Raw genomic sequence first — 19,078 nt, forward strand, 5'->3', positions numbered from 1 at the left:
TTGCTGCACATTCAGTACTCGTATGTGAGGTTGTGGGTGAGAGTCCGATATCGTGACGCTTACAGGGAGGTATCGAACATTACAAAGTAGGTGACTGTGTGGATGCCTGTTCAAAACATTGCAAACTTCAATAAATCATTTAAATTATATATTTGTGTCCGACTTTCATTTGTTCATCGTTCTTAATGTGATGTATAGTAGCTTTGATAGCTGTCCATACCTTCAGACAGCCTAAAAGTAAAACACAAGTTGTTTATTCACAGCCCGAACGCTCATCGAGATGACTGGATCAGTCATGACAACTTGTGATCAGCTCCGATTAAATTGTGATATCAATTCTGTAGCTAACCTCCAGGGAGCACGTTTATTTTATGAAATACCTGTATCCCTCTCATCACAACAAGACTCTACACTGTGCAGGAAAAACAATTACATACATGAAAATAACCTTGATGCATGGGAATTAAACACACAAACTATCTTCCGTGGCTATACTGATATGTCACAGTAACGGTAAACCACAGAAAAGTAAGTCCAGCGGGGCACAAGTTGAATACATATAATACGGTAGTTCTATTATGCCTTTAAGCCTATACGTTTAACGTTTATTTCATAAAATAAACGTGCTCCCTGGAGGTTAGCTACAGAATTGATATCACAATTTAATCGGAGCTGATCACAAGTTGTCATGACTGATCCAGTCATCTCGATGAGCGTTCGGGCTGTGAATAAACAACTTGTGTTTTACTTTTAGGCTGTCTGAAGGTATGGACAGCTATCAAAGCTACTATACATCACATTAAGAACGATGAACAAATGAAAGTCGGACACAAATATATAATTTAAATGATTTATTGAAGTTTGCAATGTTTTGAACAGGCATCCACACAGTCACCTACTTTGTAATGTTCGATACCTCCCTGTAAGCGTCACGATATCGGACTCTCACCCACAACCTCACATACGAGTACTGAATGTGCAGCAAAGTGATCTTAGGAAGGCAGATATAGCAAAAGATGAACGTAAACGACAAACGATGTTTCTTTCCTGGTAAGTCAACAATGGGTCCTCAATGTACACGCCCCGGATTCCTATGACGAAAATAATAGAATGTCGCCAGTTGTCATGACTCAACTTATACTGTAACACCGGCGGGGATTGTTGTTAGCTTCTGCTGCGCTAACGGATATAAGAAGCTGTTTCTACAATAATGTGGAGGGAGAGTCCTCTCCTGTCAGACTGAGAGGCTCAGTGAGGTAAAGGACTCTGAGGGCTTAGATAGTTCACTTTAGTCGAAGTTATCTCAGTGGGTCTCAAACGTTTTGATCACAATTTATGTAAACAAATATTTCCAAGGCACACCTTTATAATTATTAGGATAAATAAAAACAGGTTTGAAATCATTGCAATGTATACTATAGGACAGTAAACCAAAAATATCGTTTAAAACTGGAGAGATTTTCTAAAATATACATAAATAAATAAATGTTAACTGGTAAAATAAGATATGAATGAACAACACAAATAAAATAAGTTACATGTAGGCCTATTTGTTATTGGCTATGGTAGGTTATTGGAAATGTTCACATACCTACTTATTTGATTAATAAAATGCAAACCGATCTTTTTCATATGGGTGTTTAGAGTTGTACCCCCTAGATCAGTCTCTAATTGGGCGCTCAAAGTGCACCAGATTGAAGCATTTTACTTTAAAATGATCAAATAATCTTCCCGGGGGGGTACCCCCGGACCCCCCTAGAGGATGTGAAGTCCACCCCCCCAATTAAAACATGTTATAATATATAATAAATTTGAAGCCTTGTTATATAAGCTGTCCACCATGTCAATATATTTCTCTTTTTGCAGTGTATTGGTCTTTTGTAGAGGTTTTTCATTGCCAGCTAAAATCTTGCCTAGGAGCACATTGGTCAGAACCAGCCCTGGTGTCATCCCCACAGCACCCCCCATTTGAAACATGTTCCCACGGCTATGCGCTCATTTGATATGAAAATCAATGGTGGCTGAGTTAACTTTGTAGGAAAACCTACCGTCCATGACTGCCCCTGAGCTGTGTTTTATTTGTTAACTTCATATTTTTCATTTCCTAAAACATTTATGTTCCTCTCATATTAACAGTTTGGATCATTGAGACAGCTTGGTGTCCAGAGTCTTATCCCGTTTCCCCACTTCCTCTGAGGGGACAGCACGGCGGGGGGGGGGGCATGAAGAAAAACCTGCACCATCTTCATCCACGCTGGCGTTACTGTTATCACTTGCTCAGTGTCATTTCATTTGACCAAATGTCTTTACATATACATTTAATAGATGTTATTATTATCCACCTTTTTGTTTGATGTCCTTTTATTTAAAACATTCTTTTAGACTTCATCTTCTGGTTAAAATTTCAATAAATGTAATTTGTATAATCACTCTTTTGTCTTTATTCTACGTGAAAATCTTAGAGATTCCATTAAAATCTGTTGATTATTCATATCTTCCTCAGGCTAGGAATACTATGTCGAATTTGTAATGCTAAATGTATATCATTTTCTCACAGAATATAGAATGACAAAACACAGTTTGTATCCATTGTGTGTGAATGCTTCAGCTCTTCAGACCAACATAGTAAGATGTGAGCATGTTCCTAATTGTGTTGGTATGCAGCCTAGGTCTGCTCTGTTTAATAAAGAAAATCTGCCACTTTTATATTGTAGAATTTGTTAAATTAAAGCAGTCTTTAATTGTTTGTCCTAAACATATCAATATATGCTTTCGAAATGTAACATGTCTTTGAAAGAATAATAGTATACAGTTTATATTGTGTATCACCTTTAGCTTGAAAATATATTTTAATCTATAAAATAAATAGACAGACACTTTATCAATCCCAAATTGGGAAATTATTTAACAGCAGCAGTGTGTTCAGGTATTAAAATATTTAAAGTTGGAATAAAGTATAAACTACACAACACAAGTCTAATGCACAGCAATCCATAAGATGAGTCCGATATGTTCATGAAAACTCCCCAGGAGACACCAACACTAACGTGGCCGAGTGGACTCCGGAGTTTGCTGCATGAGTTGCACTGTATGATCTGTGGTGTAGTGGGCTGTCACTAAAAAACTGAGTAACCAATGAGGACACACCCCTGAAAATCCTGCCCACCTGGGATGTTTGTGTCAAAATCTAAAACAAAAAATGAGGGAGCGTAAATGAGAAAGCTGCAGCGAGAGCAAAAGTCTGATCATTGAGAAAGAAGAAACAAGAACTGCAAACAAAAACCTATGTTAAAACAAAGAAAAAATACTTGTAGTTAACATGATTACACAAATGATTTGTTTGCAATTTAAAGTTTTATTTTTTAAATTTATTTTATTTTGCTTGCCTGTTTTTTTTTCTTTTAAACTCATAGTTTTGCTTTATTCTGAGAAAGTGTTGCTTTATCTTTATGATACAAAACTAATCCCATACAATTATAGCCTACATATTTATTCCCATTAGAACTGTGAATATTAACGGAAAACCAATTATTGCTTTTTCTAAGGCAGCCTCTATAAAGGCTTTCGGCTGGTGTTTATTTTTCCCTTTTCATCCATTTGTCTTTTACCTGCTTTGACAAGCTAACATTTATTCTGCTTCAATATTGCATTGTATCAAGTAATCGGTTTTTTTCACGATTCAAAAGAAAATGACTCAATTTCCATAATGATCTTTAATGAACACATAATTAATTATTTACAATACATTTTTCATGCTTAAAATAAATACAACATAGCTTAGTATTTTCACTTTGCAGATAAATAGCAGAAATGTGGTCCAACATGTTGCAACCTTCCAAAGTATTTGGCTGAACTGTCATTTACAGAACCCTTTTCACACACATTCCTGTCTTGGTCTGCCTTATCACCTCACACTTACACATATCCACAAACTCATGTTTTACACACTCATGAAAGTGATACAAATGTGCTAATGTAGGCAAAATATAACGGGGTGGGTCCTTATCATCGTCTTAGCTTAGTTTAATGTTTTGTCAGTGATTCTCAGGCCCGCTGGATGTTGATTTGTTCATAAAGCTACTGCTTTCTTCTCTTTGTAGGTTGCCATCATTTTCTTGATCTCTGCAATGGCCTTTCCTGGGTTGAGACCCTGCGGAGCAGTGAGTAAAACAGACAATGAGAAACTAAAAGTCTATTAACCTTGCGAGAGTGTGTGTAAAAGTGTTTTTTTTTAGTACCTTTGGACACGTCTTAGTGCAGTTCATGATAGTATGGCAGCGGTAGAGAGAGAAAGGGTCTTGAAGTTTAGACAGACGCTCCTCAGTGAACTCATCACGGGAGTCAATCATCCACCGGTACGCCTGTTGGATAATAACACACATTTTCATCTGTTTGCTCCATCATGAAACATTTTTGCACTGATTTTTTAAATATAAAACATAGACTACATAATAAGTGCATGATTTCAGAGGGCAATGCTCAATGTTAAAGAACCCCTATTCTTCTTTTTTGCTTTTTGGGGGATTTCCCCTTTCCTGCAGTGTGTAATAGTCTTTGTGCATAGTGTCTAAAGGCTCAAATCCCAAAGTTCCCTAGGTGATTCAAATAAAAATTATTTGCGGATGTATCGTAATTCGCTTTTTTATCTGTCAAACCTCTAAAACCTGTCAATGTTAAAATAAAAAATAAACTGTCCATACTACATATCTATCACAAAAATCTTGACAAGGGTGTTGGACAAGGTGTCGCATGATAGGATTCCTTTTAAACTCATGACCACTTGCCACGTGCTTTTGCTCTGGCACCCCCCTCAGGTTTAGCTTCACATTTTCTGCCTCCCTAGTGGAAATTATCTAGCAACATTTTCACTCTCTGGTTAGTAATGAGCATAACAGGCTCACAAGGTCCCTAGTATGGACTTAAATTCCTGTTACATTTATTATTTGAAATAACAGCAAGCATCTCATAAGCAAATATGATGACCCACCTGCATTAGGACAGCAGGTCCCAGGTATTTGTCTCCGTTCCACCAGTAGCTGGGACAGCTGGTGCTGCAGCAGGCGCAGAGGATGCACTCATACAGGCCGTCCTGTTGGGGTATGAAGAAAGTTATCACGCAGGCAAACTACAATCACTAAAAGTGTGATAATGCTAAATATTTTCACGAGTAATGTATCGAACATTGGACAGGTGAATCTTACAGTAAGAATGGTTTATTTACCAGTTTTTGCCTGTCCTCCACTGACTGGTAATACTGCTCCTTCCCTTCTTGTGCTTCATCTTTCTTCTTCAGGTAGGGCTCGATGGATTTGTACTGTGCGTAGAAGTTGCTCATATCCTGGTGGAAATCACAAGAGGGAGAACTTACTCAAACAGCCAATTAATTATATATATGATTTTATTATTCCTTTATTTCAATTCTTGCTACTTTCAAATATAGCCATGGTTATAATGTTCCTATCTTGCAGTACTTACAGGCACCAGATCTTTGACCACATACATGTGTGGCAGCGGGTAGATTTTGGTCGGTTTGCTGGTGTTGGTGTCAATTTTGTTAAGGCATGCCAGAGTGTTGCCTCCATTTATGTTCATGGCACATGAACCGCAGATACCTGAAGGGATACACAATTACCAAGACTCAATCACTGAACTAAACTAAATCCAAGTCCCCTAAAAGAATACACTGTGAGTTTTTTTGATTAATGAATTGATAGGACGCTTACAAAGTAGCACAACCTCAACATAAACTGAGGAAATATATGCTCTGGACTGGAAAAGGGATTATATAAAACAAATTAATACACATACGTTTCAGCTTTTTTTCAGTTGTCAACTTTTTAAATGTTACCGTGTCATTGTAGAAATGCTCATTTTTCTTCTCTTTTTGGGGGTTATATTGTCATATCATATTTAATGTGTTTGTTATGTGTATTATTTTTGCCTGTATAGCGACAGCAGGAAACAAACAAAGTTGCTGAGAGGCTGAGGCCGGGCCTGTTTGATATTGTGTGACATGTTACAAAAAAGCACTTGCTGAGATCAAAAACTCTGTTGCAAAATAATGTGGTTAAATGAAAACTGGGATAATCAACGTATTCTCCTTGGACATGTACATTGTTATATTAATCAGAGCAATAATTTCAACTTGCGGTCAACAAAAAGTACAACGGCCCTGTGTCACCCTCTCTTCCACCCACACACCTCACGCAGGTGAACAGGGTTATAATGAGTGCCGCCCATCTCCATGTGACCCAAGCCAACCAATCAATAGTGATCAAACAAATATCTTATATTAAAACATAAAGGATTACTAAACACATTTCATGGCTCCCACAGCCTGTAATAACATTTTCAAAAAACTCTTGAAACAGACAAAAAAAAAAAAAAACAATATCAGTGGCATTCATTTACATCAGGCACGTTTGGCATATTTGGTTGTATTTTAATAAAAATAAAAAAAAATGTGTTGCTGTTTGTTGTTTTTGTCCTTTAATTGAGTGAAGTTTTTGTTTTAAAGCTTGTGGCTTCTTGACATATCTAATTCAGTCTTATTTGTGTACACATACATATTAACAATATAATTATAAAAGGTATATCTAATTTGTTTTTTGTTTTAATCTTTGGAAATTGTTTACATTATTATGTGCAAGCTCTTTTTCAATTTGTGACTTACCTTCACGGCAGGAGCGTCTGAATGTGAGTGTGGGGTCAACCTCATTCTTGATCTTAATGAGGGCATCCAGAACCATTGGACCACAGCTAGAACAGAAGAAGCAGGTCAATGGAATTGATCACATAAAGATTAAACGACTTGACAATTATCATGGAATTACAACTCACCTGTTGAGATCTATGTCGTATGTCTGCATTCGTGGTTTGTTTCCAGCAGAGTCTGGGTCCCAGCGGTAAATCTGGAACTTCTTGATCCTGGGTTCGGGGGCCGGGGCCGCGGCCGCGGCCGTCTGAGCATGCCGTACCCTCTGTAAAATAAGAAAAGAGAGGCTGTATGAATCAAAGAGATATTTCAAATGGAAAATACTGCATGATTTCTAGTACTTAAAATAAAATAAATAGCTATGCAAGCAAGTGTTATGTATAAAGGCCCACGTCATAATGTGACCTAGCTGCTGTTTACATGAACTAAAGGCTAAAATAAGACCTGGTAATTATATCCTGTAATACAAGAGGATACATGTTACCGAAACCTATACAAACAACTACAAAACGCCACCACAAAAATATAAAACATAGTTCTAATGAAAGCCTTTAAAACCACATCATGAATTATACATTTATTTTAGACCTTATAAAAATGTTAAAACTACTATTACAATCTTTAAGACACCCTTTCAAATAAACCAAAAATAATAGAGTATTTCATGTTGTAGCTAGTTATTCTGTTTACACAATGTGCATTACAAAGGGAAGAGTCTCCCCCTAGTGGTAGTATGGCTGAACTTCTTTGACAGTGTTACATCACTTTGCTGTCTTTGGTTACCTAACTGACTTTTTAAGGACAATTAAATATGGACTTCAGCCCAATAACTTAAATATTTCTTTAAAAAAGATGAGTAGTAAAGAAATGTTTGTGTTTCCTAACTGCTATAAACCTTTAGATTTGATATATAATCCTGAAAGATGGAAATGTGAGGGAGGGGTTGTACATAGGCTAAGCTCACTAACAATGAACAGGTTGACTAATCATTTAATATAATGATAATGAAACGTGGACTGCTTAATGTAAATACTACACGAATAATTGACACTTTACAGAAAAGCCAATTGTATTAGTCAAATGTACACACCTAGCCAAGAAGAGCAGGGTGGGTTGTTACATGTCGTTGTATAACAAAATTAACACTACACAGATTCGCTGTTGCTTAGCATAACACCTAGCTATCAATACATCCACACCAACACCTATTTGCTAACATACACACTTCTAAAAGTAGCCCATGAGGCATGTCTGCTTTAATACGATGTCCTTGATGAATTTAATAACAATATTCTGTACTCACCAGCACCATGCCAGAGTTCCTAATGGCCAAAACATTTCGACTCAAGACCAAACTAACCACCGACATCTTTAAGTATATATTTGTTTTTTACTGTTACTCTACAGAGCAGACAGGACAGCTCAGTTTTTGTCTCAACTAGACTGTACGTAAGCATAAGCCCCGCCCTCTATGTGAGTCCATGTTACGTGACGTTCACAGTGATTGTTGCCTTCACGGACTCCCTCACCCGAGCTCTTTCATCCTGCTGTCAGACCACACACTTGTACGCAGATATTAACGTATGCCAGCTGTATAATATAAATGAGCCTCAAACTTGATTACGACAAGTCACGTTTAATTATAAAAATAATAATAAATGCCCATGCTTCACTTATTTGTTTCGTAAATGTAGACTTAATTCGTGAATAGACTATACATACGACAGCACTTGAATGCACCATTGTGTATGAGCCTCACATTGCTAACCAGGGTCAGTTATGTACCCATGATAGCACATACAGTGTTATACAGGTCAGGTGCAAAAATATTACAGGTTTATGATAATAATTATTCTTATTTGACTTTGCCCATATCTTCTGAGCGTTTTTCTTTTAGGTGAAAATATGTTGATTTAAAAAGTTGTTTCTACCCTTTGCTGAATTTGTTGTATTATTAAATATATTTCTTAATATTATACATTTTTGTAATTAATTTTCCTATTTGTATTGATATTTCGTTTTTAGGCCATCTCAATAAAGTTTCAATTCAAACCATGCAAAGCATTGTTACTTAATATGTCCTTCATCCATCCACTTTGTTATACATGTTACATACCAGTTACTGATTTACCACTTATGTTTAGTCTAAACAAATATTCTGCAGTCCTTTCTAGAGCCCCTATCGTTTGTTAGGAATAGGAGCCACTCTGCGTTATTGAAGTATGTCCATGTCATGTATGCAGTAAATGTTACGACTGACAATCTGTTCTCCGTAAAGAGATGTACACAATTAACTATTCAGTGTGGCAATACATGTGAGAGGTCGGGGAAAGACTTAAATTACTTATGTAGATTGTAATTTTATTAATGATCTTTTTTCACATGGTCAATAAAATGTAACAGTCATGACTGACTTTCCATATAAGAAATAACCTGCACCTCTCATTATATTAGTGTACACAAGCTATCGTGCTGCTGCCCATACTCTTCCTCTGGAAAAGACTCTCAAAAATGTTGTCGATGTTTATTCATCCCAGTCTGGATTGTAAAACTATCGAAAACACTTATACGAATATAAAAGAAACAATAAAATAAGGAAGAAATCCCTGGACCTCTCATATGGTAAGCATATTCAATTTTACTTGGATTTTCAAAATATCTCAACACAACTCAGACATAACAAAGATAATACATTTTACATAATGCAGAAAGAGGTTAGAAAAACACATTGGGCTAAATTACGCTAACATTTAATATTGATTTAGAGAAATTCTGATTAACATGCAGAAATAATATGTATACATAGTGATGAGAAAATAATAGATGTAAATTACAATCAGTCCCAAGGTCGCGTCACAACCTAAAGCTTGCAGTGATTTTGATTTTTTATGTTTTCAAAAATAAAAGCATACAAAAAAGCAATAAGTGGAGTAATTATTTAGCACTTCAGTCGACTGCATTTTCAAGATATTATTTATTGAAGTGCAATTTCATTTTCCCTTTATCTGTTATTGATATACACAATTATCTTAAAACAGAAGTTAATTTTTGTGTACTCGTTTTAGTTTGAAACGTTTGACCGGAAGTTCCTTTCTCACTGTTATTATACTTGACTTCATAAGCATGGGTTCACTACCACCTCCCACAGTCGATCCTCTGAATCCCGAAACTGCAGCCTGTTGCACGGACACAATTGAAGCACCATGTCGTGGCTCTTCGGCTGGTGGGGGGCTCCGGTTCACCGTCGTTGGAGGAGCAGGTAACGGCTGCTGCAGCTGAAGGAGCCGGGGGGAGCACCAGGAGGTTCAGGGGGAGGCAGAGCCGGGGACAAGTGGAGCAACTTCGACCCGACTGGGCTGGAGAGAGCTGCAAAAGCTGCAAGGGAACTCGACAAATCACGTACGTGGTCATTTTTTCTAGCATGTTACAAACTGTACTTAATTCCTTTCAGTGTTAATTTGATATTTTCATTTGTTTCTAGTTTAGACAGACTTTCGCATGTTAGTACGCTATGTTCTTTTCTGGTGAGTCCATCGCGCCGAATTCCATTAAAAAAATGTGAAGCTAAATGTTAAATGTATACTTGGCAAATGTGCAGTCTTTAAACATTATGTTTCATGGTCAATGCTTAGCTTTTGGGTTTAACTATTTACTTCTGCATACACATCTCGAAGTTAGCATCACAAAATAGATAGCATTTCATTCAATTTTTAAGCTGGTTTAACTCCACCAAACACTAGAGTCCAAGGTCTGGCTGCAGTTTTAAAACAATGTGTTCTGTTACAGATATTTCGTTTTAAATCATTGTTGTAGTATGTGCACTTTGGGGGTCATTATGGCTTCTTTGTTATTTTGTCTGAGGGGGAACGGAACAAAGCAGTCTACTGAATTATTTAACGTGTAGCACACGTTTGCTACTACAAGTGTGCTAGCCTGTATGACCTCCGCACAATCTGCAACAAAGTTAGAGAGTTTTGGGGGGCGTGACAGGGAGAGCAGGTGGAACAAAGTGTCCTCGAGCGCAGCGCCTCACCTGCCCCATACGTCAAGGCCTTCATGTCAGTATATACAGCATTACCATGCCTACTCCTGTTAACTGTATGGGCGTGAAGAACATACAGGGTCCTTTTGTTTCCTTCACCTTCTTACTGTCTTATGCTCTCTATAAAACACACTGACAAACAGGTCCACATATTGTAGTGGCATTTAAAGGCATGTTATTCTGAAAATTAAAAACTATAATTGTCTTGGTGTTAAAAAAAAAAAAGTAAAGAGTTTAATGAATAAAGCACCACCACTTACTGTTTTATATATTTTTCATTTCAAGGACATGCCAAGAAGCGCTTAGTTTGGCTCGTATGCAGGAGCAGACTGTACAGCTGGAGCATGAGAGTAAAGTTAAAGTAAGTATTTGGAGGAGGGATTGTAAAAGGGAATCTATTGTGACTGTATGAACAACAATATTGTGTTGTTAACTGATATTAAACCCTGATGTCAGGAAATATAACACAACCAAACTCCTCAACTAGGAATATTGAGGCGGCTGTGGAGCAGTTGAAGGGCGAGCAGATACATCTCCAGGCCGAGGAGAGACGCAAAACACTGGTAGAGGAGACAAAGAATGCAGAACCAGGCAGTAAGAGAATTAAAGAAATAATCAAAAGCCCCACAAAGATATGTTTCATCTGGAACACATGTAAATGTGATGTGTTATTTTCCATCTCACCCCAGAGGGCACAATTTCAAGACAAGCTTGCCAGACAGAGGTACGATGAACAGCTCAGGCAACAGGTAAACCTTATTAACAATTAACTCTTGAACAAACAGAACATTTCCTGAAGGGAGTATTCACTGATCTATTTATTAATTTATTTATTCCACAGCAATTTCTCAACTGAAGCAGGAGTCCATGAGAAAATGTAGGAAAAAAACCCAAATACATTTACACATTATTCATCCACTCATAATTTCATGTCAAAACGTCTTTATTACTCCACTTAAAGATGCAATAAGTAGGATTTGTGTCTCTCAAGCAAAGACCGGCCATGATGAATGTGCAGGCATCGATAGGGCTCTTGATCAGCCACCCATTGGAGTTGCAAGACAAAACAAAATATTAACATTAGTATTTAATAAAATGGTGAATAAGCACTTCATTAGACATTTGTATCCGTTCTCTGCTCTTATTTGCTTGGTTAATCCTTTCTTTGTTTCTTTAAAGGGGACCTATCATGCAAAATGCACTTTTTTACGTCTTTTATACATGAATATGTGTCCCCGGTGTCAGGGAACTCACCACGTGTCAGAAAACACAACCCTCTCTCTTTTCCTCCATACCCAAAGCTCTAAAAACGGGGCTGCAACGGATCTGATACAGACTGATCCAGATTTGAAATTGTTCTGACGTCAGAAACGGGGTGCTCCGCCTATACTGGCAACTCTCCAACTATCAGGGGATTGGGGGGTTGCATAGCATGGTAACAGCATGGTAACAGCATGGTAATATGACGCTTGTGCCACGCCCCCCTCCTTTGCAGGGGGTTGTGGTCAGCTGCAGCTCATTTGCCACAGAATCAGCCCTTGCAAAAACAGGGCTGGAATAGAGCAAATAGAACGAAATGAGGCATGGCTAAAATGCATGATCTGTTTGTTATTTTGAAAAAAAAACTTCACAGACATGTTTTATATAGGTATGGCCCTGCAATATATTTTTAAAATATAGCATGATAGGTCCATTTTAATAAAACAACCAATCAGGACATGAAAATACTTTAATTTGAGTCATAGGAAATAAATGAGGAGTAATAAATAAGTAAATGTATTTTTTGCAAATATTTAAGAAAAAAATGAAAGATACAAGAATGCTGGAATATAAAGTATTCATTATACCAATTTTCTTACTTCTTTTTACATGTTACTTCTAAATATATATTCTTTGTATTAACATTACTCATAACGTGAAATAAAAGGATAGAAATAAATATTTGTATCCTTTTTATTTTATGTTTGTTATTTCTTAAGGGGCCAAGCTCCAAACTGAATTAATGTGGCTTTAATATTTATTTATAGGTTGACTGACCCTATACGCTCTTTTAGACGAACACACTGTTAAATATTACACTTAGAAATAAAACAAAAGGAACAGACGGAGACATGAATAGAACATAACAAAACAAGAGACAATAAAAAATTAAAATGCTTACGTAATAGATCAAAAACTATAAATAATTTAGTAGATCTGTCTGCATTTTTTAACAAACATTTTATGTCCCAAGTTATAAATGCCATTGTCTTGAAAATATAACTATTATTTCAGTAAAAGACCACTCTAATGACAATATATATATATATTACTTAACGTCCACATTTTCACATTAGAACAGTCAATAAGCACAAATGAACATTACTTTTTTTTAATTAGTTCAATCTACACTGAACAAAAATATAAACGCAACACTTTTGTTTTTGCTCCCATTTTTCATGAGATGAACTCAAAGATCTAAAACATTTTCTACATACACAAAATAACCATTTCTCTCATATTGTTCACAAATCTGAAAAAATCTGTGAAAGTGAGCACTTCTCCTTTGCCGAGATAATCCATCCCACCTCACAGGTGTGGCATATCAAGATGCTGATTAGACAGCATGTTTATTGCACAGGTGTGCCTTGGGCTGGCCACAATAAAAGGCCACTCTGAAACGTGCATTTTTGCTTTATTGGGGGGGTCTGGGGGGGGTCCGAAAACCAGTCAGTATCTGGTGTGAGGGTTAGGATTAGGGTTAGGGTTAGGGTTAGGGTAATGTTGTGAATCGAGTGGCCTGTGTTCATCATCCATAACATACGCCTGCCCATACCATAACCCCACCACCACCATGGGCCACTCAATTCACAACATTACCCTAACCCTAACCCTAATCCTAACCCTTACACCAGATACTGACTGGTTTTCGGACCCCCCCAGACCCCCCCAATAAAGCAAAAATGCACGTTTCAGAGTGGCCTTTTATTGTGGCCAGCCTAAGGCACACCTGTGCAATAATCATGCTGTCTAATCAGCATCTTGATATGCCACACCTGTGAGGTGGGATGGATTATCTCGGCAAAGGAGAAGTGCTCACTATCACAGATTTTTTCAGATTTGTGAATAATATTTGAGAGAAATGGTTATTTTGTGTATGTAGAAAATAGTGTTTTAGATCTTTGAGTTCATCTCATGAAAAATGGGAGCAAAAACATAAGTGTTACGTTTATATTTTTGTTCAGTGTAGTTTTGCCATGGTGTTAGGTTATTCCACACTAGTTAAAGTAAATCAAATATACATCCCTGTCAGAAGTGGTCAAAAGAATGTAGTTAATAAAATCTGCCTCTTTCTCCTAGCTACCATTCAACATGAAATGGAGCTGAGACACAAGAACGACCTGCTCCGCATTGAAGCGCAGTCCAAAGCCCAAGCCCAGGTGGAGAGGGAGAACGCAGACATCATCAGGGAACAGATTCGCCTGAAAGCTGCTGAACACAGACAAACTGTCCTTGAATCTATAAAGTGAGGGCAAAATGAATTTCCTTAATCCTCAGAGTAACTGGCATATATCTCCTATCTCCCTCAGCTGGAAGTGAAATTCCAGAGGGTGTCAGCAAGCGAGGTTTCCACATTGGAGGCAGCCAGTGTGATAATTGTGTTTTGTTCCCGGCAGGACGGCAGGAGTTGTGTTTGGGGAGGGATTCAGGGCCTTCATCTCCGACGGGGACAAAGTCACAGCCACGGTAAATCAATGTCAGATCCGTCACACTTTCACCACAAGAGGACTGCAGAGGATTATGTGTAGCTGTGGTCTTCATGCTGTACAGTATATTTGAAGATGCGTGGTTTGGCCTATCCACAGGTTGCTGGGTTGACTCTGTTGGCAGCAGGAGTGTATTCAGCCAGGAATGCCACAGCGGTGGCCGGCCGCTTCATAGAGTCTCGTCTTGGGAAACCATCACTGGTCCGAGAGACCTCCAGGATAACTGTTGTAGAAGGCATCAAACACCCAATCACGGTCAATATACATACTTATTTCCATGTTTTCACTAATCATGTTTTTGGTTGAACCTGCTGATCAAATTAACCATATTTTGCTAACGAAGTAGATGCAGGCAGCATATATCCACATAGAGATTATTTAGTTTTATTTGAACATTTTCTCGAGCCTTGTTTTAATTGAGATCTTTTTACTTCGGCCTGTAAATCATGGTAGTTCATCAACATTTTTTTTTTTTTACCAGACATTGTTAAAATCGATGTGTTATCCATGGGACATCTGCAATATATTCAGGTATTCCTTCTAAATTGACTATATGTGAGGGGTATTTAAAAAAATCGCCCAAAATCAGTTTTTAGACTAAACATAGCTTTATATATCTATAGCAAACCAGAATAAAAAAGTGTTAAAGGATTCATGTAGATGTTCTGTATATTATGGCTAGATAATAAGAAATTATATTAAAATATTTATTAGACACAATAATTATGACTGTTTTAGCCATTAAATGATTTGTCACCATCCAACTCCCTTATTCTAATTTGTAGACAACCAAGCGTCTGAGAAGCAGACCTCAGGATGCCTTGGAGGGCGTGGTTCTCAGCGTGAGTTATTTACCCTGCATGGATTTTATTGATATATTTTAAATTCAACATTCAAATGCTCTTTTTAAGACTTTGTGAAAAATGCTGTCATTGAATTGTTGATTACACAGGCCAATTTGGAGGAACGAGTAAGGGACATTGCCATCGCCACTCGTAACACCAGGCAAAACAAAGGCTTGTACAGAAACATCCTGATGTATGGCCCCCCTGGAACTGGAAAAACACTCTTTGCCAAGGTATGACTGGCTTTTGGATTTTCTTTTCTTTTCCTTTTTTGGTTGAAAACATTTAATCAATATTTTTGAAACATTTTGAGTATATTTCTTTCATTAATTAAAGATGGCGCCCCTTTGTAAAGCAGTATATTAAGCTTAATTGTTACATGATATTTTTAAGACTGTTGTGCATTTCTATTTTTCTTTTATTGCCTCTCTGTTCCTTTTTAAACAAAGCACATTCTGTTGCCTTTCAGAAACTGGCTCTCCATTCAGGGATGGACTATGCCATCATGACAGGTGGGGACGTGGCACCCTTGGGGCGCGATGGAGTCACTGCCATGCACAAGGTGTTTGACTGGGCCAGCACCAGCAGGCGAGGGTACAACACTTTAATATGCTTCATTTACACTCAATAAATTAGTGCTATAAAGTGTATCATCTTCTGAATATTGACTCTGAGAGTTCATTAGTGTAGACTGTATTTCATGTTGCATACAAAGCTGCCGTTATCTTGCTGCTCTGATTTAAAGTAAGGGGATTTACATACAAAATGGCAGTTTTTTTTAAGCACATTCCCTTTGATGTTCTCTTATTCTCTGCAGCGTCTTGCTCTTCGTGGATGAAGCCGATGCGTTCCTGCGTAAGCGATCCTCAGTGAGTTCAGCTGTTACCATATGCATGGTGATGATGCCCTGTGTTTTCATCATATATTCATGAGTCATGATTTTTGCATTGCAGGAGAAAATCAGTGAGGACCTCAGAGCCACCCTGAATGCATTCCTCTACCGCACTGGGGAGCAGAGCAACAAGTCGGTATCTTACGTGATTCGCTGTGCATGGCTTGGCGTGAAAAGGTCATTGCCATGAATGAAAAGGTCACTGGCTGGGTCTAAACAGTCTCATTCTCTCTCTTCAGGTTCATGCTGGTGCTTGCTAGTAACCAGCCAGAGCAGTTCGACTGGGCCATTAATGACCGCATTGATGAGATCGTAAACTTTGCGTTACCTGGTCAAGAAGAGAGGGAAAGATTAGTGCGCTTGTATTTCGACAAATTTGTGCTGGGTCCTGCCACTACAGGAAGACAGTGAGTACACTTATTGTATATTAATTTCAAACAGCTACTGCTGCAGTTCTGTTGCAGAGGATATTTTCTACTGCAAATGAAATAATTGGTCTCTCGAGGTTGCATTACTGGCTCCGGTTGCATAATGTTGTTTGTAATGTGTTCCGTCCTGAAACCAAAGTTGTGTCTGAATCCTTACTTATTGCTTTATTAAATGTTGTTTAAGTCCTCAGGAAGTTTAGCACAGAAGCTGTTATAAAGTGTATTGGACAGTTAAAACCAGTAAATGTGCAGAGGATCAATGATCAGAAAAAAGCTAAGCTCAAGCCTTATCTCCTATACAAACGTCTTGTGCTTTAATTCAACAGGAGATTAAAATTAACTCAGTTCGACTATGGCCAGAAGTGTTCAGAAATTGCAGTGCAAGCAGAAGGCATGTCTGGTCGTGAAATCTCCAAACTTGGTGTGGCCTGGCAGGTGAGTTGAACAGCCTGATGACACAAAATATGAATCTGCTTTGTAAAAAATCTAAAGCAAACCTTTGTACTGATTTTGTTTTCCTTGAAGGCTGCCGCATACTCCTCTGAAGATGGAGTTTTGACCGAAGCAATGATTGACTCAAGAGTTGAGGAAGCCGTCAAGCAGCATGCACAGAAAATGGATTGGCTGCTTATGGAAGCAGGTGCAAGTGTTGGCAAGTTTGGTGTAATTGTCCCTAAGGAAATGGCTGCAGAAGTCACAGCCCAGGAAGTTGCTTCACTTGCACAAACCGAAGACACAACTCCAACTATACAACAAGTCCTTCCCCTCATTAATGTTGTGGGCAGCGCTGCCCAGGTGGAAACAGCTGCTCTGCCTACAGAATTAGAGGCAGAAGCTATCCTTAAAGAAGCATCCACTTTGGTAAAAGAAAGTGAAGCTATTGCAGTTGAAACCATTGTTGAAACAGCCTCTGCTGCTCCGTTGGTGCAAGAGGTTGAAGCCATTAAGGACCTAACTGAGGTTGTTGGTACAGCTGTAGCTACAGACACTGTTGTGCCTGAGGTGAAAGAAGTAGTCGCTGAAGTTATAGAGGCTGAGAGCATACCAGCTTCCAGCGCCAAAGAGACCGTTGCTGTTAGTAGAGAGACCGAGGCCATTGAAGCAGTCAAGGAGGAAACAGATGTTCTAGCACACTCGGAAACAACAGTCACTACTGTTGCTCAGGAGGAGAAATTAGATGCCGTCATCTCTAATGTTGTCCCGGAACCAGTCGTTGAAGTCCAAGAAACCGAGTCCACTGCCACGATCATTGCTGCTGTAGAATCTGAAGCCATCAAAGTTGCCGAGGTAGTAGCAACTGATACAGCAAACGTTCCAGAAGAAATTGCAAGCAATGTGGCTCAAGAGGCTGAAGTAATAGCAACTGATGTGGCCAGGGTTGCTGATGCCGTAGCAACCGTCAGTGAGGAGATTGAGGCAGCAGTCGCCAAGGAGGTCGAAGCTGTAGAAAGTTTGGTTGTCAAGGACTCAAATGAGGTTTTGGGGGAAACTGTGTCTGAAACTTTAGAGATTACTAAAGAGGCCCAAGAGGTTGTAACAGATGTGGTCAAGGAGTCCGAGAGTATTGCTACAGAGCTTGTTAAGGAGGTTGAACCTTTGATTGCTGAGACAGCTGCCAAGGAAGCTGAATTAATCTCAACAGAAACTGAAGCCAAGGAGTCTCAGACTTCTGCCATTGGGTCTACCACAGAGGTTCAGACTTTGGCTACAGAGATTGCTGCCAAGGAGGCCGAGGTCACATCTGCAGAAGTTTCCCAAGAGGCGGAATTGACAGCCGCAGAAGTTTCCAAAGAAGCTGAAGTAACATCTGCAGAAGTTTCGAAGGAAGCTGAAGTAACATCTGCAGAGGTTTCCAAGGAAGCAGAAGTCATAGCTGGAGAAGTTTCCAAGGAAGCAGAAGTCACACCAGAAGAGGTTACCAAGGAAGCCGAAGTCACACCAGAAGAGGTTTCAAAGGAAGCCGAATTCCTGACAACCAAGGACGCAGACACTGTCTCTACAGAAGATGTGAAACTGCCCGAGACTGCTGAGGTTGGTGCCCAAACAAGTCCAGCCACTGAGAAGTCGGCTGCCTCTCAGACCAGCACTGAAGAAGTAGAAACTGAGAAGCCTCTTACAAATGAACAGAGTGGGGATGACAAGGACAAACCCCAAGCCAAGCCTAGTCCAAAGAAATGATCACTTGATGTTGATGAAATGCTGTTAACGCTAGGTGTGAAACACTTACTTTGTAGTCTGTCTGCTATTCTATCAAAATGTTTAACACAATTACTGTGAACGGCTTCAAGGTCTGAGTAAAAGCATTTGTGGACCACTACAATTGTTATGTATTGCATTTTTGCTTTCTTTCTTTCTCTCTTTTGGTTGCCATTGTCGTTTTCAAAATCTGGCTGTGTGACATTTTGAGAGT

The 19,078-nt window shown here is 38.6% G+C and overlaps 2 protein-coding genes across 2 annotated transcripts; one reads left to right on the forward strand and one right to left on the reverse strand.

Annotated features, from left to right (window-relative positions):
• Positions 1–3,698: 3,698 nt before the first annotated feature.
• LOC307038098 (succinate dehydrogenase [ubiquinone] iron-sulfur subunit, mitochondrial-like) lies at positions 3,699–8,178 on the reverse strand. Its single transcript, XM_079679393.1, has 8 exons — positions 8,019–8,178; positions 6,841–6,980; positions 6,674–6,759; positions 5,476–5,612; positions 5,222–5,338; positions 4,988–5,089; positions 4,239–4,361; positions 3,699–4,150 (listed from the first exon to the last, which is right to left on the reverse strand). Exons 1-8 carry the CDS (start codon positions 8,082–8,084, stop codon positions 4,070–4,072), a joined length of 852 nt encoding a protein of 283 aa, XP_079535519.1. The 5' UTR covers positions 8,085–8,178; the 3' UTR covers positions 3,699–4,069.
• Positions 8,179–11,616: 3,438 nt separating this feature from the next.
• Positions 11,617–18,988, forward strand: LOC307035711 (uncharacterized protein). The gene is made up of 12 exons (XM_079675359.1): positions 11,617–11,634; positions 14,097–14,262; positions 14,414–14,483; positions 14,603–14,758; positions 15,289–15,345; positions 15,456–15,581; positions 15,818–15,942; positions 16,166–16,217; positions 16,302–16,372; positions 16,480–16,647; positions 16,995–17,103; positions 17,194–18,988. Exons 1-12 carry the CDS (start codon positions 11,625–11,627, stop codon positions 18,844–18,846), a joined length of 2,763 nt encoding a protein of 920 aa, XP_079531485.1. The 5' UTR covers positions 11,617–11,624; the 3' UTR covers positions 18,847–18,988.
• The last annotated feature ends 90 nt before the right edge of the window (positions 18,989–19,078 follow it).

The sequence above is a fragment of the Notothenia rossii genome, assembly GCF_949606895.1.
Source record: "Notothenia rossii genome assembly, chromosome: 4".
NCBI lineage: Eukaryota > Metazoa > Chordata > Actinopteri > Perciformes > Nototheniidae > Notothenia > Notothenia rossii.